Source organism: Thalassophryne amazonica, chromosome 12 (assembly GCF_902500255.1).
Source record: "Thalassophryne amazonica chromosome 12, fThaAma1.1, whole genome shotgun sequence".
Classification (NCBI taxonomy): Eukaryota; Metazoa; Chordata; class Actinopteri; order Batrachoidiformes; family Batrachoididae; genus Thalassophryne; species Thalassophryne amazonica.
The window spans coordinates 27,268,669-27,289,924 of NC_047114.1; the positions used below are offsets into that span (position 1 = coordinate 27,268,669).

General features: G+C 43.3%; 1 protein-coding gene across 2 annotated transcripts in view; it reads left to right on the forward strand.

Moving 5' to 3' along the window:
- The window catches only part of ano8a (anoctamin 8a), a 127,740-nt gene that overhangs the window by 24,166 nt on the left and 82,318 nt on the right, over positions 1-21,256 (forward strand). For both annotated transcript variants that reach the window (XM_034183015.1, XM_034183016.1), the window contains exon 2: positions 16,324-16,434. In XM_034183015.1, coding sequence (XP_034038906.1) covers positions 16,324-16,434 — 111 coding nt within the window. The remainder of the gene's footprint in view (positions 1-16,323; positions 16,435-21,256) is intronic.

The window sequence follows — 21,256 nt, forward strand, 5'->3', positions numbered from 1 at the left end:
AAGTCAACAGGTGATGTGTGGGCAGGTCCGAGTGGTAGGAGACGCCTATCCAGAGAAGAGCCGGGGCCCACAAGGTTCCGCCGCCAATGAAGATCTGCATTAAACCGAAGCCGCCAAGTCCCGAGTCCCCAGGTGGCCTCTACTTCAGCTGTCAGATCCGGTACTGCTGGCAGGAACAGAAGACAGGTTAATGGTGGGTGTGTGCACACCCAGCAGAACAATCAGCAATTCAGTTCAGTTCCTTTTGTGGGAGAATCTCCACCTCCGACACAAAAACACAGAAACGTGCAGAGACCAACTGTTACTTCTCTGGTTTGGAAAGAGGAGTGAAGTCCGTCACTCTTCTACATCCAAAACCCAGCTCCCAGCTGACTGAAGATAACTGGTACTCCTGCAAAGGTTTTCAAAAGACAATGATACGTGCGTTCAGCACAGACATGGCTGAGCGTTTTACCTGAGTGGTAAACTGATATCTCAGCAGAGATGTGGTGTCTCCTCCAATCTTATATGGGATGGGATGGTGATGAGATGATTTCTGACAGCTGGTAGTCCTGGCTCCTGGGTGGTGACTGCGCCCTCTGGTGCCTGAAACCCGACAACAGGTAGGGCGCCCTCTGGCGTTGGCCAGCAGTACCTCCTCTTCGGGTGGCCCACATAACATTGGTTTACATAATGGATTACTGAACCAATCACTGTTTAGCACTTTTACCCAGAATGCTTTGCGGTCTGTGTTTGTTACAAAACCTCAGAATTTGTGCCTTATTCAACATTAAAAGATATATGTTATATTTTAACTTTGTACAAATGACAGAATTGACATTAATGGAGTTATTCTATCAGTATTTTCAAAAAACCATAAGTTAGTATGACTTTATTTTTCAAGATCTCCGCCTGACCGGAGTGTTGAAATTGATAGGGAGTTGGCCTTATGGCTGCTCTTGGTGCACCTCTGTGGTGAGAGCGCTGTTGTAAACAAGAGTTTCCAGCAGGGGCAGAATGTTGAAAGAAAAATGATTATGATTAGTAAAGAATTGATTTCGTGGGTGCTCTCAGGATTTGTCTGTGCTGCTTCCTGCAGAGGGCAGCATGGTCAAACATTCTAGATCTTTTACCACTTTTGATGCTTTCAAAAGCGATCGTGTTAAAAATCAATTTCAGCTCTTTAGTAACTGCAAATGTCTCATAGACAACACCGGAATTTATCGGTTATCGATTATCTGTAACTTCCAATACATTTTTGGGTGGTTTATCAGTTTATCAAAGATAACTTTTCAGTTATCTTATTACTGTTATTGAAGTTAATTTTTTGGTTATCTGTGCCCACCACTGTATATATATATATATATATATATATATATATATATATATCCTTGTTACATATTACAAAAAACTAATAACTGTAAATTTTAATTACCAAAATATGGATTATTTATTTTTAATATGAAGAGTATACACAGTTGTGGTCAGCAGTCATCAAGAAGAGGGTTTCCATTATCCTCCAATTTGGCTAATTTAAAGTAGCAACTTGAAAATATGCTCAAAAGAAACGTGTATTGTGGGGAAAAAAGCTCTCCAATATTTAAAAAAAACATCTCATGAGGTGTTTTTTCAGACAATTAAAAAAAGCCATCATTTGCAAAGCTACAATGGACTCACTTTATCTGCTATTACAAGTCATGTGATGTACAGAAAGCATCACATGACATTCTGAAATGCACAACATGGTACGTGTGAACAGAAGAAGGGACAGAGAGCTTGTACAATATCATAAAAGATAACATTACAGCAATATTAGATTAATAAAACAATAAAATGTCAATATTTAGCGGGACTTACCCTTCCATCACCATGACTGTTCTCGCAACAGCCTCGCAGAAATGACAGTTACTGCAACAGTACAAAACAATGGAAACACTATCAGTTCACTATGGTGTTTGTCAAGATTCTGAAAATATTTCTTAACTTGTGCACAAATTCATATTGAGCACCCAGTTATGATCTCAAATGACCATGTTGGGCTTCCAGTCATTTCTTTCATCTGTTGTTTTTCTGGAGAAGAATGACTGTTCAACACACATCTGTAATAGAAAAAAGAAGAACCTGGTGCACAGGTTTTAATATATTTTGGGTTTTCTGAAATCAGCACATCACACATACACGGACAAAATTTACATAATAGTAATAATTATAATAATATAAACTCACTTTTTTAGTAACGAGTAATCTAACGCGTTAATCTTTCCAAATCAGTAATCCGATTAAAGTTACCATGTCACTGTGCGTTACTGTTATTTTTACATTGTGGGTCGATAGCAGCATTAAACTTGGTCCGTGGGCAGGGGGTCGGGGTTCGACTGAACTGCCCACTTTAAGCGAGCTGTGAACTTTTCATCCGCGGTTTTTTGCAGCAGCTACGACTCGTCCTCACCTCTTAAAGCACGGTGACAACAGCACACCTGCTTTACAAAGACATTTTTATGCTTTTTTTTTCTCCTTTATTTAGAATTCTGAGCTGAGCCGCTCCGTATCTGCTGCTAAAAACAACTACTTAAAATAATAATTTTGACAAGTAAAATGTTTAGAGATAATTTAAATGTTAGAATGAATTTAATAGTTACATTTATAAACAATGTAGGTTAGAAATTGCAAGTTTTACTGTTACAGTGCTGTCAACAGTTAAATATGAGGTTAAGAAAGAAGTCTTTATTTTACTTTTTATTAGTATTTTTATTATGAAATCAAGAAAGGGTGACTATAAAGTGAGTTTTGGCAAAACAGGTATTGTCATGTTGAGGTGGCAGAGGGTTGTTGTCGGCAGCTGGGGAAAGTAACTAAAAACGTAACTAGCAATCTAACTTAGTTACTTTTCCAATTGAGTAATCAGTAAAGTAACTAAGTTAATTTTTCAAGGAGTAATCAGTAATCAGTAATTGGATTACTTTTTCAAAGTAACTGTGGCAACACTGTATAAACTACATCACACTGAGTATTTGGTTGAACCTGCTTTTTTTTTTAGCACAGATGGACACAGAGGCCTGAAAATTAGATGCCCACATGGACGACCACATGTGATTGTAATAATTTATCAAAGGGGATACAACACTAACTTCATAGCAGCCATCGGCCTAATTTTGTGTTTAATGGTTTGGAGTGTGACCATTCGGCAGGCTCCTGACCTTATTAAAGGCTCGATCTTCCACCAGGAACAAAAAAGCTCACAGCAGTGCTGTTACTAGTTTACACCTGATGCTCTGCAGTTTTAAGTCCTCATTTACAACTCCACCTGTACTCATGTGGGCGTGTCTGTCTAAAAATGAGGTGTGGTCAGCCATGGAGCTGGTGTCCTCAGATCATCTGGCACCAAGAAGTGTTTGCGGCTTAAACCAGGACATGGCTTGCTGACGACATCATATATCAACATTCAGCGCGCATATATTGTCACGAGTATTACAGTTTATCTGGGTGTATTCTGAGCTTTTGCACTGTGTAAATAGTGATCTGTGGGGGTGGGCGGTGCACCGGTACGACGTGGATTGCATAATGCCGTCATCACTGTGATAATACAGAACACACGTTGCCACAGATGGAAGTGGTCGATGCAGCCATTCAACTTACTTTCATAGTTTTTATGCTGCAGACTCCTTTAAGTCTTAACAATCATTAATTAACAGTTACAGACCTTTCAAACACATAGAACTGTAAAGATCTTTGTTTCATTAAGTTTTTCACCTAGACTTTAACTTTGAAGGAGCAAATTTAAAAATGAAAACAGTCCACGTTAAACTTTTGCTGGAAAAAAGATAATTACTAAAGGAGTCATATAATGCAAAACTAGTTATACCATGATATAATACTATCACTGTCCGCTGTCACTATTCAGAGACTGAAATGAAAACTTCATCTTCACCAACAAAGCTATCACCTCCCACTCATCCTGGATTCCAGAGAACTGTTAGGGCGTGACTAAATCTGCCTCAAGAAGAGTCAGCCACTGCTAATACTACTACTACTACTACTACTACTACTACTACAACTTTGCTACTGCTACTGTTACTTGCAAAAATGAAGAGTTAAAAAGCTCAAAGGAAAAAGAAGAGAATAGAAAAGTATACCAACCTTTGAGCACACTTGCAGATGATAATGGAGCACAAACGTGTCTCTCCCTTTTACTACTAATGCTACTAAAGTGCTCAATAGTCACTCCCCATATGTCAAAGTACATGTATGGCAAGGTCGGTTCAGTTTGTTACGGTTTAGTGCAGCAGATAAGTGAATATTTACTGAGGGATCCTTCAAATGGTGATGCAAGCACCAACTTTGGCACACATACTCCTTAGGGCCCGGTCCCACTGGTGAGAGGATTAATTGCGCATGAATTGAGTATACAAAGTACGGGCGTTCGTTGTCATCCCCAACAAAATTGGCCAAAAATGACAAATGGCCCAGTATAAATTACAGATATATTAATAATACATAGTGAATATATGATGAACAATCATGGTTATATAACGCAGGTAGTGAGGAAACGGATCCGACACATTGCGATTATCACGACAGTATTACGGGTGTATTATGAATGCGTTACGCACGTGTTGCACGTGCACGGCATCTGCATTGCGGTCATAAAAGAAGTGCACTTGGGCCTTTCGGCATCGCTATTCACACCAACAATACAGCCTCTGGAGCATTTGCTGGACTCGGACAAGTTGATCACAGAGTTGATGGTCATGTTGTCATGCAAGGGTTAACTGTTCATGAGTTTGGGGAAGCTGCTCGGGTTTGAGACTGTGTTTTTTTTTTTTTTTTTTTTGAGAGTGTCAGAGAAAACAGAGACTTCAGCATTAGTTGTGGCTAAACAGCACCTCTTCCTTTTGTTGGTGTTAAATAAAAGTCCTGAAGGAGACCCAAGATTCAAGGCTGACGACTCTGCAGCTGGGGATTTACAGTATGTTGTTGGATTGCAGCAGCTATTACGTCTTTGTGGATCTACACAGCTGGACTGGCACTGACTGGCAGGTATGTCGATTTATGCCTCACATAGTACTTTGGGTTTATGTGACGTGTTTGTTATGCGTTCACAGATTGTCCACAAATCAGATGCAAAGCAGATGTAATACAAACGCTTTATCCATGGCCAATCTGTATGCATTCACTACAACTTATTTTAGTTTGTGATGTGGACATGATAGGCAGGCACGCAATATATGTGTTTTACACACTGTCCCAGTCCGCTGCCAAGCCGCAAATCCCCGTCAGTTGCGGATATCAGAGGTTAACGGCAGATAAACAGTGCATAGATTGAGTATGTATTGAGTATGTAAGGCGGATGTCATCCGCAGCCAAAATTTTGTGCAGCTCAAAAATCCTGGCAACGGACAAACATGCCTCTGCGGATAATTGCGGACGTGTGTGGGTGTCGGCCGACTCATACAAGCATGTTTCATGGATATTGAGGATGTTTAGCAAATATGAACCAATTCTGTGCGCAATTCATACGCAAAGCTTCCTAAACGCCAGTGGGACCGGGCCCTTCGACATTACTCTTTTAAAAATGGCGAGTGACCACAAGAACTTTCAGTAGGTGGCCAAAAAGGGGTCAATTGAAGAATTACACAGGGGTCAAAAATTTAAAAATGGTCCAATCATATTGAAAGGTATTCCATATTATTTGTTTGATCATAAAGATTCCAAAAAGGTATAATTTGCACTATCTGTGAATGAATGTTATGGAGTTATGGGGTAAAAACAGCAAAAAAAAAAAAAAAAAACTGAGAAAGGTCAATTTCAGTTTGTACAGGGGTCAAAAGTTAAAGTTGCTCCAATTTTGGTAAAAAGTGGTGCAAATTACTGGTTGAGCTAATAGGATTAATAAATGGAGTAGTTTTGACTGTGTTGCGTGCTTGGTTTGCAAAGTAAATGTTAAACAATGTCTGTGATGACTGTGCACACTGTTCTTGAACAGTGCAGAAGCACACAAACCCGAACTACAGATTAACCATTGATTTTTACAGAACTCCATGAAGAGGAACGGACTAAGAGCAGAATACCTGCTGAACACTAAGCAGTGCGGTTATGAACGGATTCTGATAATTAACAGCTGAGTGAAGCGCCGCGTGTGACACACCAGACAGAATAACAGAATATGTCAAGGTTAAAGTGTGATGTGGAAAAACCCGTATGATCCACTCTACATAACTGAAGTATGCATTAAGAGCAGGAGCTCACACTGCAGGAAAAACACGACTGACAATGTTATCATTAGAAACTTGGAGTAACACGGCAGGAAAAACACGACATGGAAGCAAAACAGCAAACATAGCAAAGCGTTGCAAAAGATTCTGGCCCCGAACCCATGACAGGTTCGTGGTTAAATCTGGGACGGTGATGAATGTGAGCTGTGAGCACCCACTCAGTGAAGATCCAGATCAGCTGTGGGACACCCCTCTGTCAACTACGTGCGCTGTCTTGACAGATTGGGTGGGGCCCACGTGCCACTTGACAGCCAGGAACAGAGCCCTGACATAGCAGATGCCCCCAGCCACTTCACCAGCAGCTCCACCTCAGCTTCACCTGAAAACACACAGACGGACAAAAGCCAGCAGACCAGGGGCAAACCACAACAGCATCCCCCCCCAAGGGTCTACACCCGGGTGACTCACCAGGCCAAGCCGGAGACAGAAACCCCAGAGGAGGAAGGCACGATGGACACAGGGTGGGAGACGAAGACAGGGCGGGAACCATGCGACCTCTTCTGGAGCCCACGGCGGAGAAGTTGCTCTGTGACCCTCCAGGGTCCACGGAGGAGCAGGAGCCCCATGACCCTCCAGGGTCCACAATGAAGATGTTGCCGTGTGACCCTCCAGGGTCAGTGGTGGAGCAAAAAAACAGGACTGAGGCCCCACAACCCTCGAGTGCCCACGATGGAGACAGGTTCCGTGTGACCCTCCAGGGCCTGGGGTGGAACAAAAAAAACAGGAGTGGTCCGCAGAGGTCAAACTGGCAGGGATAAAAAAACTTCACTCAGGGAAGGTGAAGCGGAAACAGGAGCAGGAAAAATCTAACCCAACCCTGGGAAAGTGGAGTGGAAACTGACTAGGAACAAAAAGGACAGAGAGCTGACAAGGGACTTGAGGCATGGAAACCTAAACAAAACAAAAAATGAACTAGAAGACAGACAGATGAAAAAGGACATGGAACCTAGAAAACCATAAGGACTGGAGCTAATGACAGAGAAGGAGACTGACATGTGGAACAAATCGGAGTTCATAAAGGAATTAGGAAACACAAAACACGGACTGGTCTGGGAACCAGGAACACTAAACACGGACTGGTCTGGGAACCAGGAAATATGAACACAGGGCTAGTCTGGGAACCAGGGAATATGAACACGGATGGGCTGGTCTGGGAACCAGGAAACATGAACTGGCCTGGGAACCAGGAAAACAGCAGACTAGGGCTATGACAACAACCCCCCAATACCCCAGAGGACAGTCACAATCAAACACTGGCATGGCTGAGGGAGGAAAAATTAAACAAACTCAGGGTCCAGGACAGTTACCACCACTACCCCAGAGGACATTTACAATCAAACTCTGGGGTGCACTCCCACGACCATGGAAAATGAAGCCAAGGTCACCAGTGGGGGTAATGCTTCCCAGGGGACATTTACAATCAAACCCTGGGAAGCACCCCCACGACCCAGGACAATGAGGTCCACGGTCACCTGTGGGAAGGGAGATTCTGAAACTGTTCTGAAAAGGGTAACGGAAAACCAGGGAAGCAAAAACACCCTGGGGACTGGTCTGAGAGAAAAAACAAAGTGTAGGGTACAGAACAATAATCCTATGCTCCCAAAGGACATTTACAATCAACTAAGGGAGCCAAGCCATGACCGTGGAACCACGAAGACCGAGGTCACCAGTGGAGCACATCCAACACTTCCCAGAGGACATTCACAATCAACCCCAGGAAGCTACCAGAGGAGATCACAATCTAACCCTGCGGACGTCCCCAAATGACCTAGGAAGATGAGGACTGCGGACCTATGGAAAGGGAAAACTGTCCTGAATTGGGGAATGGAAAATCAGGGAACTAAGGCATGGGATCGAAATGAAACCCAGGGGAGCATGGGAGCTGACACACCACTGAGAAACGGGACTAGGGACCGGAACAGATCAGATTAGGAGCCAAGTAAGGATCTACAGACCAAAAGACAAAGGAACTAGGACATGCTAGGGATTGACTAGAAAAAAATTACTAGGAAACTAATACAAGACCAAAAACAGACTAGACGAGAGACTCTATGACTAGGATGGGCTGGACATGGAACAGACTAGAAATAAACTAGGGACAGACTAGACTAAGAACTAAAACCAATACTGCTCCTGCTGGGTCATAGTTATGGCCAGAATCTTCTGTTACGGTCGAGGACCGGGTTGCGTGTTAGACCCAAATGCAGGAGCAGTAAGGCAGACAAAGAGGTTTAAACAAGAGTTTATTCAACAAAGGACTGCACAGTGGAGGGACAAAAGAAAGATGGACCACGAGGACTGGATGAACGAGACAGATCGGTCCATGAGACAGGGACTGGAACCAGGGAAGCGAGCCTGCGGAGCTGCTGGGACTGCGGGGGAAAATGAGAGGGCAGGTGAGATAACGAAGGTGCATTTGGGTACACATCTGGAAATGCAAATGTCTAAACTAAACTGAATAGTTCAGAGGTTCAGTTCATTCAGGCTTTCAGTTCAGAAGCAAAGTCTCAGTTCATTCCAGATTGGAGTTTAGATCAAAAGTGCAGTTCATTCAGGAGTCCAGTTCAGATCACAGTCTTTGTTCCTTCAGGATTTTAGTTCTACATGGCACACCCTAAACGTGGGCACGTGTGAGAGACCTACAGAGTCAGATGTCAGCTCCACGTTCCAGGCTTAGATGCATGCAGCAATTTAGCAGCTCACATTCTCTGGGAAACTGCACGAGGGGAGAACTACAGTTACATTGACTCTGAAACTCAGATGCTGCGTGTAGATCACTCCAGACTGTCAGCAGATTAGATCATAAAGGTAACTGAACGGTTCAACCAGAGGAATAACTAGATGACTGTGCACACTGTTCCTGAACAGCACAGAAGCGCACAAACCCCAACTATAGATTAACTATTGATGTTCACAGAACTCCATGAAGAGGAACGGACTAAGAGCAGAATACCTGCTGAACACTTAGCAGGGTGGAGATGAACGGACTCTGATAATTAACAGCTGAGTGAAGCACCGTGTGTGACTACACACCAGACAGAATAACAGAATATGTCAAGGTTAAAGAGAGAAACAGAAAAGAGTGATGTGGAAAAACCCATATGATCCACTCTACATAATTGAAGTATGCATTGAGAGCATTAATCAGCAGAACTAGGATGAAATTGGCAGAAATGTTTTTGGTGCTGCTTACTATTTCACTGACCTGCAACATGCGGAGGGTGATAAGAGACCAAAAAAAAAACAAAAAACAAAACTACGACCTAACACAGAAATTAGGCACAAATTCACAGTTGGTATCTCACTGAAATGATACGTTACAAAGTGCTGGCATGCAAGGTGGTCATACTGGGACCAACTGGAGATTAAGGACCTTAGTGACTTTTCAGCCTGATGGGGGTTTGAACCAAAGATCCTATGAGCTCAAACCCACCGCTGAACCACTGGACCAGCACCGCTCAGCAGCTTATCAACTTTGTCAACTTTGCAACAATGGAGCATCACAAACTTACTTATTTACTGCTGCACTACAAAATGTATTTTGAAAAGATTTTATCACTTAATTAAGGTGATGGAGCGCACGCGCGCGCGTGTGTGTGTGTGTGTGTGTGTGTGTGTGTGTGTGTGTGTGTGTGTGTGTGTGTGTGTGTGTGAGATATAAAATGAGATCAAATGAGATGATCTTTATTTTTGTTATGTCTCAGAGGTTTTAAACAAGTTGTGACATAAAGTCATCTTAAATCAGGAGAATATCTTAGAATTGTGGGACTTCAGAGATGTTTGGTAAATGTGTTTTGTTTTTTTTTACAGTATGAAAATTACTAAATATACTATATTTAATAATTAATATATTGGATGCAAGACCATTTCATTTTTACATCTGTCCACTGAACATTAAAATCTGGATGAGAACCATCATGAAGCCAACATTTTTAAACTGTTGTAAGCTTGTTGGTGGCATTAATTGTGTGAACGTCAGTGAAAGAACAAACTCCCACACTTGAGATAAAACAATGACACTTATCAAAGCAAGTTGCTTTAATATGAAAAGTATTTAACATGTCCTTAAGCTGCATGTCTTGCTAAGCAGGAGAAAACATTAACAAGGCTGTTTAACCTCATAAACTGGGCTGTGGGCGCGCTGATAATGTGATTTTAAAAGTTTAAATCCTTCTGATCTGATGCAGCTGTTTAACAAATGATTTGCATGGTGGGCACTCACCAATGGCAGAAACCCAGCACAGTGAAAAAAGATACCCTGGACATCACGCCAGTAATTAAGCAAACTGTCCCAGCATTGACTTGAAACAATGTGATGTGCTGCGTTCAGGAAACTGGGAAAGACCAGACATTAAAGGACATGTTGCAAATAAGTCATAACTTAGATTTAGGCTGTGATTGACCATCCAATAATACCCTGGGATTACTTTGTGCACTTCTGTGACCGGCTCGATATAGAATTCACGACAAACAGTTACAGAGACTGCTGAAAACAGTACCGGTGAGTGCTCATTTTTCCGACAGCGTTTACGTAGCTTTGAGAAAACATGCACACTTAAATGGAATGTAGCTGCTAACGTTATGAACAGAGCCGCAGATTAATTGCAAAGTTTACATAGGTGTGATATCATGTTATGATGACTTGATTTTAAGTCAACTCTGTTAACTTTGATGCAGTCACAGTAAAAGCAGCAGCTGATCTCCACTGCAAGAAGACTCAGTGCGCGTGCACGTCCATAATGAACGCAGCCTATTAAAAACAGTCTGCTAGAGGCTCAGCTTTGTGCACGCTGATCAGTATAACTGTGAAAAATCTAAGAAATACATCTGTGTGATCAGGCACCCTGAAAACACCAGAGAGTTCCGTGTGCACGTTCACAGTGGGAGCTATAATGGGGTTAAAACAGCGTGCTGCTCTGGTAGACAGCAGACCCCGCACACATTGAGATCAAAAATCCGACAGATGCTCTCAAGTGTTATAAAAATAACAAAGCCTACCAGCTACACTAAGAACAAAATACAAAAGGGAAAAAAAATTGAACAGGGCACGCACCCACTTGTAGAATTTCCAACGTTAAATATGTGAAGTCCACACCATCAAAGAAGTCCAGACTGGCACCGTCATGCATGATCGCCAGCAGGAGAACCATGTCCAGGTCCATGCCCTCCTGTGGACAGATGTCCTCCATGGATCCGATGTGATTAAGCCCACCTCTGTGCACATGGGGTGACCATTGCTGAGCATGAGACATTTTCTCATTGTAGTCCTGATTTAGAAAAAGAGGAAAAAGGATAATCCCAGCTGGTGCAGACAGGTACGTCCATGAGCCACAGCTGTTCCACTCTTGGCCACTTCCAAAAGCGGCTCTCTCCTCCGATCATGTCCGCTATTTTGGCATGCTTGCATAGCAGCTCTGCCATCAGCTACTCATAAAGATCTCTCACGATTCTGGTGCGTTAGATAGAAAGTCCATTACCCCATGAAAATAATGTATTCCTACTTTTTTCCAGTGTATGAAATACATCTGCATGTTCAGGCAGCCTATAAAAACAGTGTCATGATGTTCCATGTGCGTGTTCACGGTGGCAGTAAAATAGCATCCTGTTACACAAACATGTTAGGATCTGAAATCTGACACTCTCAGTTCAGTTTATTTGTATAGCACCAAATCTGCCTCAATGCTGCCTCAAGGTGCTTCTCATGAGTAAGGTCTAACCTTGCCAACCCCCCTAAGCAAGCACACAGGTGACAGTGGTAAGAAAAAAACTCCCTCTGATGAACAGTTGCAAGGTTTTTTTTTTTACAAATTTTACAAGAGTTTCTTAACAAAGAAACAAACAGAAGAAACAGAAAACAGAAACACAAAAACATAAGATCAATAAAAACAGTCCTTAACTGAAATTAAAAACAGTCCATTTTGGGTCTTTTGTTGTGAAAGTGTAGTGACACGGACCCACAACAAGGGGCGCAAATTAACGGTCAATAGATGAGCCAGAAAGTAACAATTTAATGTTGTGAAGGTGCACAACGAATACACAGACAGTCTCAGAATCTGATAACAGTCAATCCACAAAGGTGACGTGTGGGCAGGCTCGAGGATAGAAGACGTCTGTCCTGAGAAGAGCCGGAACCACATGATTTCCGCCGCCACCGAACCTGGTGAATACTGGAGCCGCCAAGTCCCGAATTCCCAGGTGATCACCGTCCCCGACTGTCGGATCTGGTACTGCTGGCGAAGAACAAAGACAGTCAAGTGTGGGTGTGTGTACACCCCGTAACAACAACGGTGGGAATGCCACCTCCACCTCTAACACACACTCGTGCAGCGTCTGTTTAACCACTTATCTGACGGACGTAGGACGAAACAGTCGCGACCCACGCCGGTCCTCTGGTTGACAGCTGCAAAACAATAGCTCTTAGAATCAATTAATACAGGCAGAGACAGTTACCTCCATAGAAGTACGATATCTCGGCAACGAGGTGGAGATGACGTCTGGTCTTTATGGAGTGAGATACTGTAGAGTAGATGGGTGACAGCTGTCAAGAGATAATGAGTGACAGCTGTCACCCCCGGCTGTGTCCGTGGCGGCAGCGCCCTCTCGTGCCTGAAGCCCGCACTTCAGGCAGGGCGCCCTCTGGTGGTGGGCCAGCAGTACCTCCTCTTCTGGCGGCCCACACAACATCTTTTATCTTAGTGCATCCAATCCACTCTTAAAAAGTTAAGAGTTTCGGGGCAAAGTGTGTCATCTTCTCTCTGTACAGCTCTGTAAATCCAATACATCACTTTTGAATGAAAGCTCAGAAACCTCATTATTGGCCGTAGCAGCGTTCGTTTCACTCTGTCTTTCGTCCATCCAGATGTTTCTACTTTTATTCAAATGTATGTTACACACCGAAAAACTGTGAGAAATGCTGAATAAGATGTTTTCTGGAAATGCACCTGCTGACTCACCGAGTGAGAGAGGTAAAATACACCAGTGACCACTAATTATTACCGCATGTGAGCGGATAGACTTACAGTCATGAATACTTTGATGTTGTGTTGCTAACCAGGATGTTAAATAATGTGTGACATGTCCTTTAAAAAAGCCCCTGCTTCCAGAAAAAGCAGGACCACACATCTGCTTGGAAAAACAAACAGAATTCAAGCTGCATTCATACGGGAAAGGCTTACGTACAACCGTGTATGAAAGCCATACGAATATCCAGAATGTGGTGTGAAGCCAGCTTGATTTGCGCAATTCAGAGTGTGGCAGCTCCTGAATCCAGGTCGACTACCCAGAGTGCAGATTGAATGCAGACATAAACCTTCCCCATGAAAAAATAAAACCAGAGTAAAATAAAAAAGACAAAGACTAAAAACAACACAGCACGAAACCCCACAATGCTGGCAGAATGCTCCTCCAATGCTGTACATGCCACCCAAGGTCTGAGTGGAAAGCAAACAGGGGGGGACATGGCAGGGCGAGCGCTCTTTTGATGACCTGTCACACTGCTGTGTGTTGAGCTTGCATCATATTAAAGATATAAAAGACTGCTCTTAACCCACCAGTGGCATTGAGCAGAGATGCTCGACAGGGGACGACGATTGTTATCAGCTTTAGGGTGCAGGCAGGATTTCTTTGTCCAACACCTTCCAGCTGAACTGCAATCATGAGCCAGGCAAACGTGTCGATATGTTCTGTGCCACAGAGGGTTTTCCAAGAACCGGTGAAGAACATGACAACCACCTGCAGAACATGACAAATTGTGAATTCAACGTCCACTCCTTCAGCCCAGAAGGACAGATGGCGCTCCACCAGTCTGTCACTGACGGGAACCTGGAGCTGGTAAAACTGCTGGTGAAATTTAGCGCAGATATCCGACTGGCCAACAGGGAAGGGTGGAGAACAGTCATTTATAGCTACACAGTTGTGTCAGATTTAAGGAAAATAAAATAATAAACAACTTTGCAAGCATCACCACCACCAACCACTGCAAAGTAACCAAATGCAGCACTCTCTGCGCTGTCAAATCCAAATGCATCGCTTCTTCATGAAAATTTTAAATTAAATAAAACTAAACAGCCATGCTGGCCAGTTTTGTCAGTACTGAAGTTTTCTCCTCAAGTGTGTGTTAACACCGATCGTGTGCTCCACTTCATTGGGAGCTGTGTGTGTGCATCAGTGTGTGCACATTTGGAGTCCAGAGCGCAGATAGTCCCCTTTTCACCCTCCACAGTCTCCTCTTCCTCAGCGGAGACGCCGATTCAACCTGTCATCTTTTTTTTTATTGTCTTTTAAACATGTTTTATGTCACGGTCAAACACGGCACGTGATGCTCAGCATCACAGTGACCGCCTGTCCAGCTGACCTGTCTGAGACACACTGACTCACTGTGCAGCTCACCTGGCGGGGCTGTTACAGATGCATGGTCATGCCCTCTCGTGTTACATAATGTATGTGTATTGTGATCATCATCTTAGGTGTAACATCACATGCAGCTGCGCACCACCCTGCCGCACAGCGAGTCAACGGCTGTGCGCGGTGTGCCACTTACGCCCATAATGTGCATGTTACTACAGATCCATTGTCAGTCCACCTCATGTATCAGATGATTTATCTATATTATCATGTAATCGTGGCTGTTAGACCCTGTCCAGATGGCCGCACGGAGATGCACTAACATGCAGTACCTGTGATCACGGTGTAACGTCCAGAATGAGCAAGATATCACAGATCCATTGTCAGTGCAACTCACACGTCAGAGGATTTATCTGTATGATTATGTTATCATGGCTGTTAGACCCTGTCCAGATGGTCGCAGTGCACGTCAGCACATCACAGAGACGCGCTGACTTGATGTGACACACGGTGTATTCAGTGTGATTGTGCAATGTTCCTGTCTAGTGCAGATAATGATTGTATGCCATAGACTTTGCACATTGCAATATTTTCTTTGCACACCCTGAACAGGATGCATGGGGGGAGGGGGGTTCCAGCTCATCGGGGGCACAATCCAGATGTGCTGATGCGATCAGACTGCTTCCGAGTGCTGGTGGGCTGCCATTCCAGATGCCAGTTCATATGCCAGTTTGAATGCCATTCGAGGAAGCAGTCACACAGCAGTATGACTGGCGTATGAATATTCCCCAGTTCGAATACAGCACAACAGTAGTGTGCCTGTTCTCTACATTCATGCTGGCCATGCGAATTAGGCATATTTTCCTAAGTGCCATATGAATACTGTCCGAGGAATTCGAATGCAGTTTGACTCTAGGTTAAATTGCATGAATGATGTTCAAATGTCCATTCGTAGGGCATTCATGCTCATTTGTGATCTAGTGTGATGGGGAGGACATGATTCTCCCTGCTCAAATGATTCGTACAGCCCCTTGAACGCAGTTCGAATGGTTCAAATTGTATATGAATTGCCACACGAATGTCATATTGCATTTGTACGGCAGTAAGAATGTGGTACGACTGCAACTCAACCGCCACTTTAACGTTTTCCAGCACAAGCAAAACACGAATGTAGAGTGCATGTGGTCTGGCTGTACAGATGTGCCGCCTGCTGTAGGAATGCTGTACGAGGTGTTCGAGTGCAGTTTGAATGCAGCTCGAATTGCACAAATGTTGTTTGAATGACCATTCTATGGCATTCATGCTCATTCGTGCTCTAGTGTGACGGGGGTTTAAACGGTGCTGGAGTTTAAGGTGGTCTAAGTCTTTGTGGTGATGGATAATATAAACATGACAGCTCTGCGTCCGACCACACCTCATTCTTAGATCAACATGTCCACTGAAGCAAAAGTATTGTTTAGAGGACTTGGGTGCTGGGTGTAAAAATGGCAACTGCGTCCGGTAGAAAAAAAGCAATGATGTTTGTGCTGTGCTTTGCTCTCCTTTGTGCTGGTTTTACGATATGGCCTGAGAAGATCTCATTAGTGAGCTGTGTAAAAGATGCACGTATCCTCTGTGTCCTTTATCATCCCTTTGGGAAAAATACCGCAGTATATCTACGTCATTCTGTATGTGTTAACCCCAGTGTGAATCTTTTCCTCCCTCTCCTCCTGTTAATTCTTCCCTTTAGATAAACTGTTTGGGAAGCGCCTCCTGCAGGCCAGACACTACATCATGTCTCGTAAATCCTGGCTGAAGATGGTGCCAACAAAAAACTGTGACATCCTAATGACTTTCCCAGGTACAGTAAGCTCCAGCTGCAACTCCTGGTCCCTCAACACAGAGAACACTCTGTCTATTAAATATGAATGGATGCATTACACGGCACATTCTACATTACATGTACACAAACAGTATAATGGTCTCTGTGCAGTAGTGAGACAATACAAACCCTTCATAAAAAGGCTATTTAATTAGATAACTAAATATTCATTTCATCATGGCTCTTCAGTAATATGTGTGTGGTGATGGATCCTAAAGATAAAGACTGACGTTATTCATCCCAAAGGAAATTATTTACAGAAACAGAAATTATTAATAGTTCTCACTCTCTCTCATCTTCAACTGCTTAGTCCAATTAAGGGTCGCAGGGGGGGCTGGAGCTTATCCCAGCAGTCATAGAGCGTGAGGCGGGGTACACCCAGGACAGGACGCCAGTCTGTCGCAAGACCACAAACAGACAAACAAACACAGACACACCCACACGCACACCTACGGACAATTTAAAGATTCCAGTCCACCTAACCCGCATGTTTTTTGATGTGGGAGGAAACCGGAGCACCCGGAGGAAACCCACGCAAACACGGGGAGAACATGCAAACTCCACACAGAAAGACCACAGGCGGGAATTGAACCCATGACCTTCTTGCTGTGAGGCAACAATGCTAGCCACTAATCCATCGTGCTGCCCTTGTTAATAGTTAAATAGAAATAAAAAAATTTAAAAAGTCAACTATACAAGTTCAAAAACAAGTGTAGAATAGTGCCTAAAATGATAAAATAAAGTCCAATAAGTACAACAAATTTATGTGAAATGACTAGAAGATATATTGAACAGATGTTTGACAATATAGCGCATAAGTTGAATAACTGTTCATTATGTATTCATCCTGCAGAAGGGGGAGGAATTATGCAGTCTGATTGCCACAGGCAGGAAAGACCTCCTATGGTGTTCTGTGGTGCATCTTGGTGATCTCAGTCTATGACTGAAGGTGCACTGACAGGACGTCAGTGTGGCATGCAGGGGGTGGGAGGTGTTATCCAGGATGCTGAGCAGTTTCCTCAGCATCCTCCTCTCTGACACCTCCACTACAGACTCCAGCTCAACCCCCAGGACAGAACCAGCTCTCCTGATAGCTTGTTTGTGTCAGCTGCCTTCAGCCTGCTGCCCCAGCACACTACAGCGTAGAAGGTAATGCGTGATAATGAGTGATAAAACATCTACAGCATATTTCTGTAGATACTGAAAGATCTGAGCCTCGGCTCTGACCTTTCTTATACACAGCATCTGTGTTTACAGTCCAGTCCAGGTTGTTGTCTATGTGGACACCCAGGTACTTGTAGTAATCCACAGTGTCCACCTCTGTTTCATTGATGGTAACTGGGTTGAGCTGCAGGTGGTTGAGTCCACACCACTCCACAAACCTGTCCACCACATTCCTGTACTCAGTCTCCTGGTCCCTGCTGATGCAGGCCTCAATGGCAGAGTCATCCAAAAACCTCTGCTGGTGGCAGGACTGTGACTAGAGCCTGAAGTCTGAGGTGTAAAGTGTGAACAGGAAGGGAGACAGGATAGACATCCTGACTCCATCTTTAACCCGCAGTCACACATATAAATACAAATTACTGTGTGTCTAAGCCTTTGCTACTCAAACGTTGTGTCATTTATAATGCCTTGCAGGCATAACAATGGCTCCTTCCAATTTCAGTAGCATTTGTAATTATCAGTATTAAAAGTGTAGTAATTAACAAAATATTTCAGGACAACCTTTCAAATGATGGTACAAACAAAAACTTTGGCACAGATGGTCATTGGGGATTACGGTACCCTTTTGAAAATACCCATAGGTCACTCCATTTTTTAAAAACATGGTAGCCATTTTCCAAGATGGCTTGGTAAATAAGTTCTTCTTAACAAATGTGCACAGATATGCCCAATGGGGGCCGTAACGTGACATAATGGAAATCGTTACCTTGGAAATACGCCACTTTGGTTTCAACAGATCTACAAATCCAAGACCATGGTCCTGTGTTTTAATGCTGAGTGCAGCCATGATAATTGTAAATTCTTCCAGTGACCGACTAATGAAACGTTGTTCCAAAAATGGCGACTTATATCAAAAAGGTAGGTTGCTAACTGTTGTGTTTCTCCCTCTACATGTTGACTGTGTACATCACGGCAACTGATTAGAATCTTTCACACTCGACCACTCAGCAGTATCTCCTCTTGTTTGTTTCACGAGCGAGACAACGATCTTGCCAGTTCCAGCAAGCGGAGTATGAGAGAGCCCAGAGCAATTCCACTGGTCATACAAGACAGTGATTTGCTTGTTGAGCCATATATCTGCTCCTACAAGGTATCGTATTTTGCACAAGACCTCAGTCATACTTTGTGCTGATCATGAGTTAACCCACTGGTGAAGATTTGTAAACAAACACTGAGTGGGGTTATCACAGCTCTGCACTCAGGTGGGAACTTACCAAAACATTGTAGTCTTTATCTTTGATGCTCGTACTTTGAGCTTCCAAGGTTGAGATGTCCCACTGGTGCTCTGGTGAAAGCTTATGACCTGACTTCACTGTGATTTCTCCTCTTTTAATCCACTTAGGCTACTCAGAAAAGAACAATGTGGTTCCATCCAGGCTAATGGGCGGCATCATATTGCTGCATTTGTTTGAAGCCCTCCGATGCCAGTTACTAAGAAGTGAGGTACTGTCAGAGCAGAAATGATGCAGAGCCTACTGGCCCTCATAACGATGATCCGAGCATCAAATCATAGCTTTTTGAGCATGCCAAATCCAATTTTTTTAACTCTAAAAGCCATTCCCTGACTCAAGCAGCAGTACTTCATTTTGGACCTTACTTGAGGCAGCTTTGTTGTGATTTGGCACTATACAAATTAAATTAATTGAAATTTAAATTACTTCAGCATCTCAGGCATGTTGTCCACCGAGCAAGCTGCATCGTCTGTGAAATAGGAGTTGGACTACCATTGTGCAGACCTGGGTTTGATTCCTGGTCACACCACCTATCTGTGTCCTTGGATAAGACACTTCATCTGTATTGTCCCAGTCTACAAAGCTGTAAATAAGTACCAGCCTAAGCTGGAGAAGTAACTTTTGATGAACTGGCCTCCCATTCTTTGGCAATCATAGACCCTAATCGGCTTCACACCATGTTATCCAGAGATAAGCACCTGTCTGATGGACCTCAGGGCATATATATATACAGTGAGGAAAATAAGTATTTGAACACCCTGCGATTTTGCAAGTTCTCCCACTTAGAAATCATGGAGGGGTCTGAAATTTTCATCTTAGTTGCATGTGCACTGTGAGAGACACAATCTAAAAAAACAAAAAACAAAAAATACGGAAATCACAATGTATGATTTTTTAATAATTTATTTGTATGTTACTGCTGCAAATAAGTATTTGAACACCTGTGAAAATCAATGTTAATATTTGGTACAGTCGCCTTTGTTTGCAATTACAGAGGTCAAACGTTTACTGTAGTTTTTCACCAGGTTTTCACACACTGCAGCAGGGATTTTGGTCCAGTCCTCCATACAGATCTTCTCCAAATCTTTCAGGTTTGGAGTTTCAGCTCCCTCCAAAGATTTTCTATTGTGTTCAGGTCTGGAGACTGGCCAGGCCACTCCAGGACCTTGAAATGTTTCTTACGGAGCCCCTCCTTAGTTGCCCTGGCTGTGTGTTTGGGGTCATTGTCATGCTGGAAGACCCAGCCATGACCCATCTTCAATGCTCTTACTGAGGGAAGGAGGTTGTTTGCCAAAATTTCGCAATACATTACCCCATCCATCCTTCTTCAATACAGGGGAGTCGTCCTGTCCCCTTTGCAGAAGAGCACCCCCAGAGTATGATGTTTCCACCCCCATGCTTCATGGTTGGGATGGTTTTCTTGGGGTTGTTCTCATCCTCTAAACATGGTAAGTAGAGTTGATTCCAAAAAGCTCTATTCTGATCTCATCTGACCACATGACCTTCTCCCATGCCTCCTCTGGATCATCCAAATGGTCTGGACATGTGCTGGCTTGAGCAGGGGGACCTTGTTGCCCTGCAGGATTTTAAACCATGACGGCATCATGTGTTACTAATGTAATCTTTGTGACTGTGGTCCCAGCTCTCTTCAGGTCATTGACCAGGTCCTCCTGTGTAGTTCTGAGCTTTCTCAGAATCATTCTTACCCCACAAAGTGAGATCTTGTGTGGAATCCCAGACCGAGGGAGATTGACAGTCATCTTGTGTTTCTTCCACTTTCTAATAAATAATCATAACAGTTGTTGTCTTCTACCAAGCTGCTTGCCTGTTGTCCTGTAGTCCATCCCAGCCTTGTGCAGGTCTACAGTTTTGTCCCTGCTGTCCTTAGACAGCTCTTTGGTCTTGGCTATGGTGGACAGGTTGGAGTGTGATTGATTGAGTGTGTGAACAGGTGTATTTTATACAGGTAACAAGTTCAAACAGGTGCATTTAATACAAGTAAAGAGTGCAGAATAAGAAGGCTTCTTAAAGAAAAATTAACAGGTCTGTGAGAGCCAGAATTCGTGCTGGTTGGTAGGTGTTCAAATACTTATTTGCAGCAGCAACATACAAATAAATTATTAAAAAATCATACATTATGATTTTTTTTTCTTTTTTGGGGGAGGGGGGGGGGGGATTATGTCTCTCACAGTGGACATGCACCTAAGATGAAAATTTCAGACCCTTCCATAATTTATAAGTGGGAGAACTTGCAAAACAGCAGGGTGTTCAAATACTTATTTTCCTCACTGTATATGCAGCTCTTTATAGTTTATCATTTTTTGCAAAGACATTTGCATTGCAAA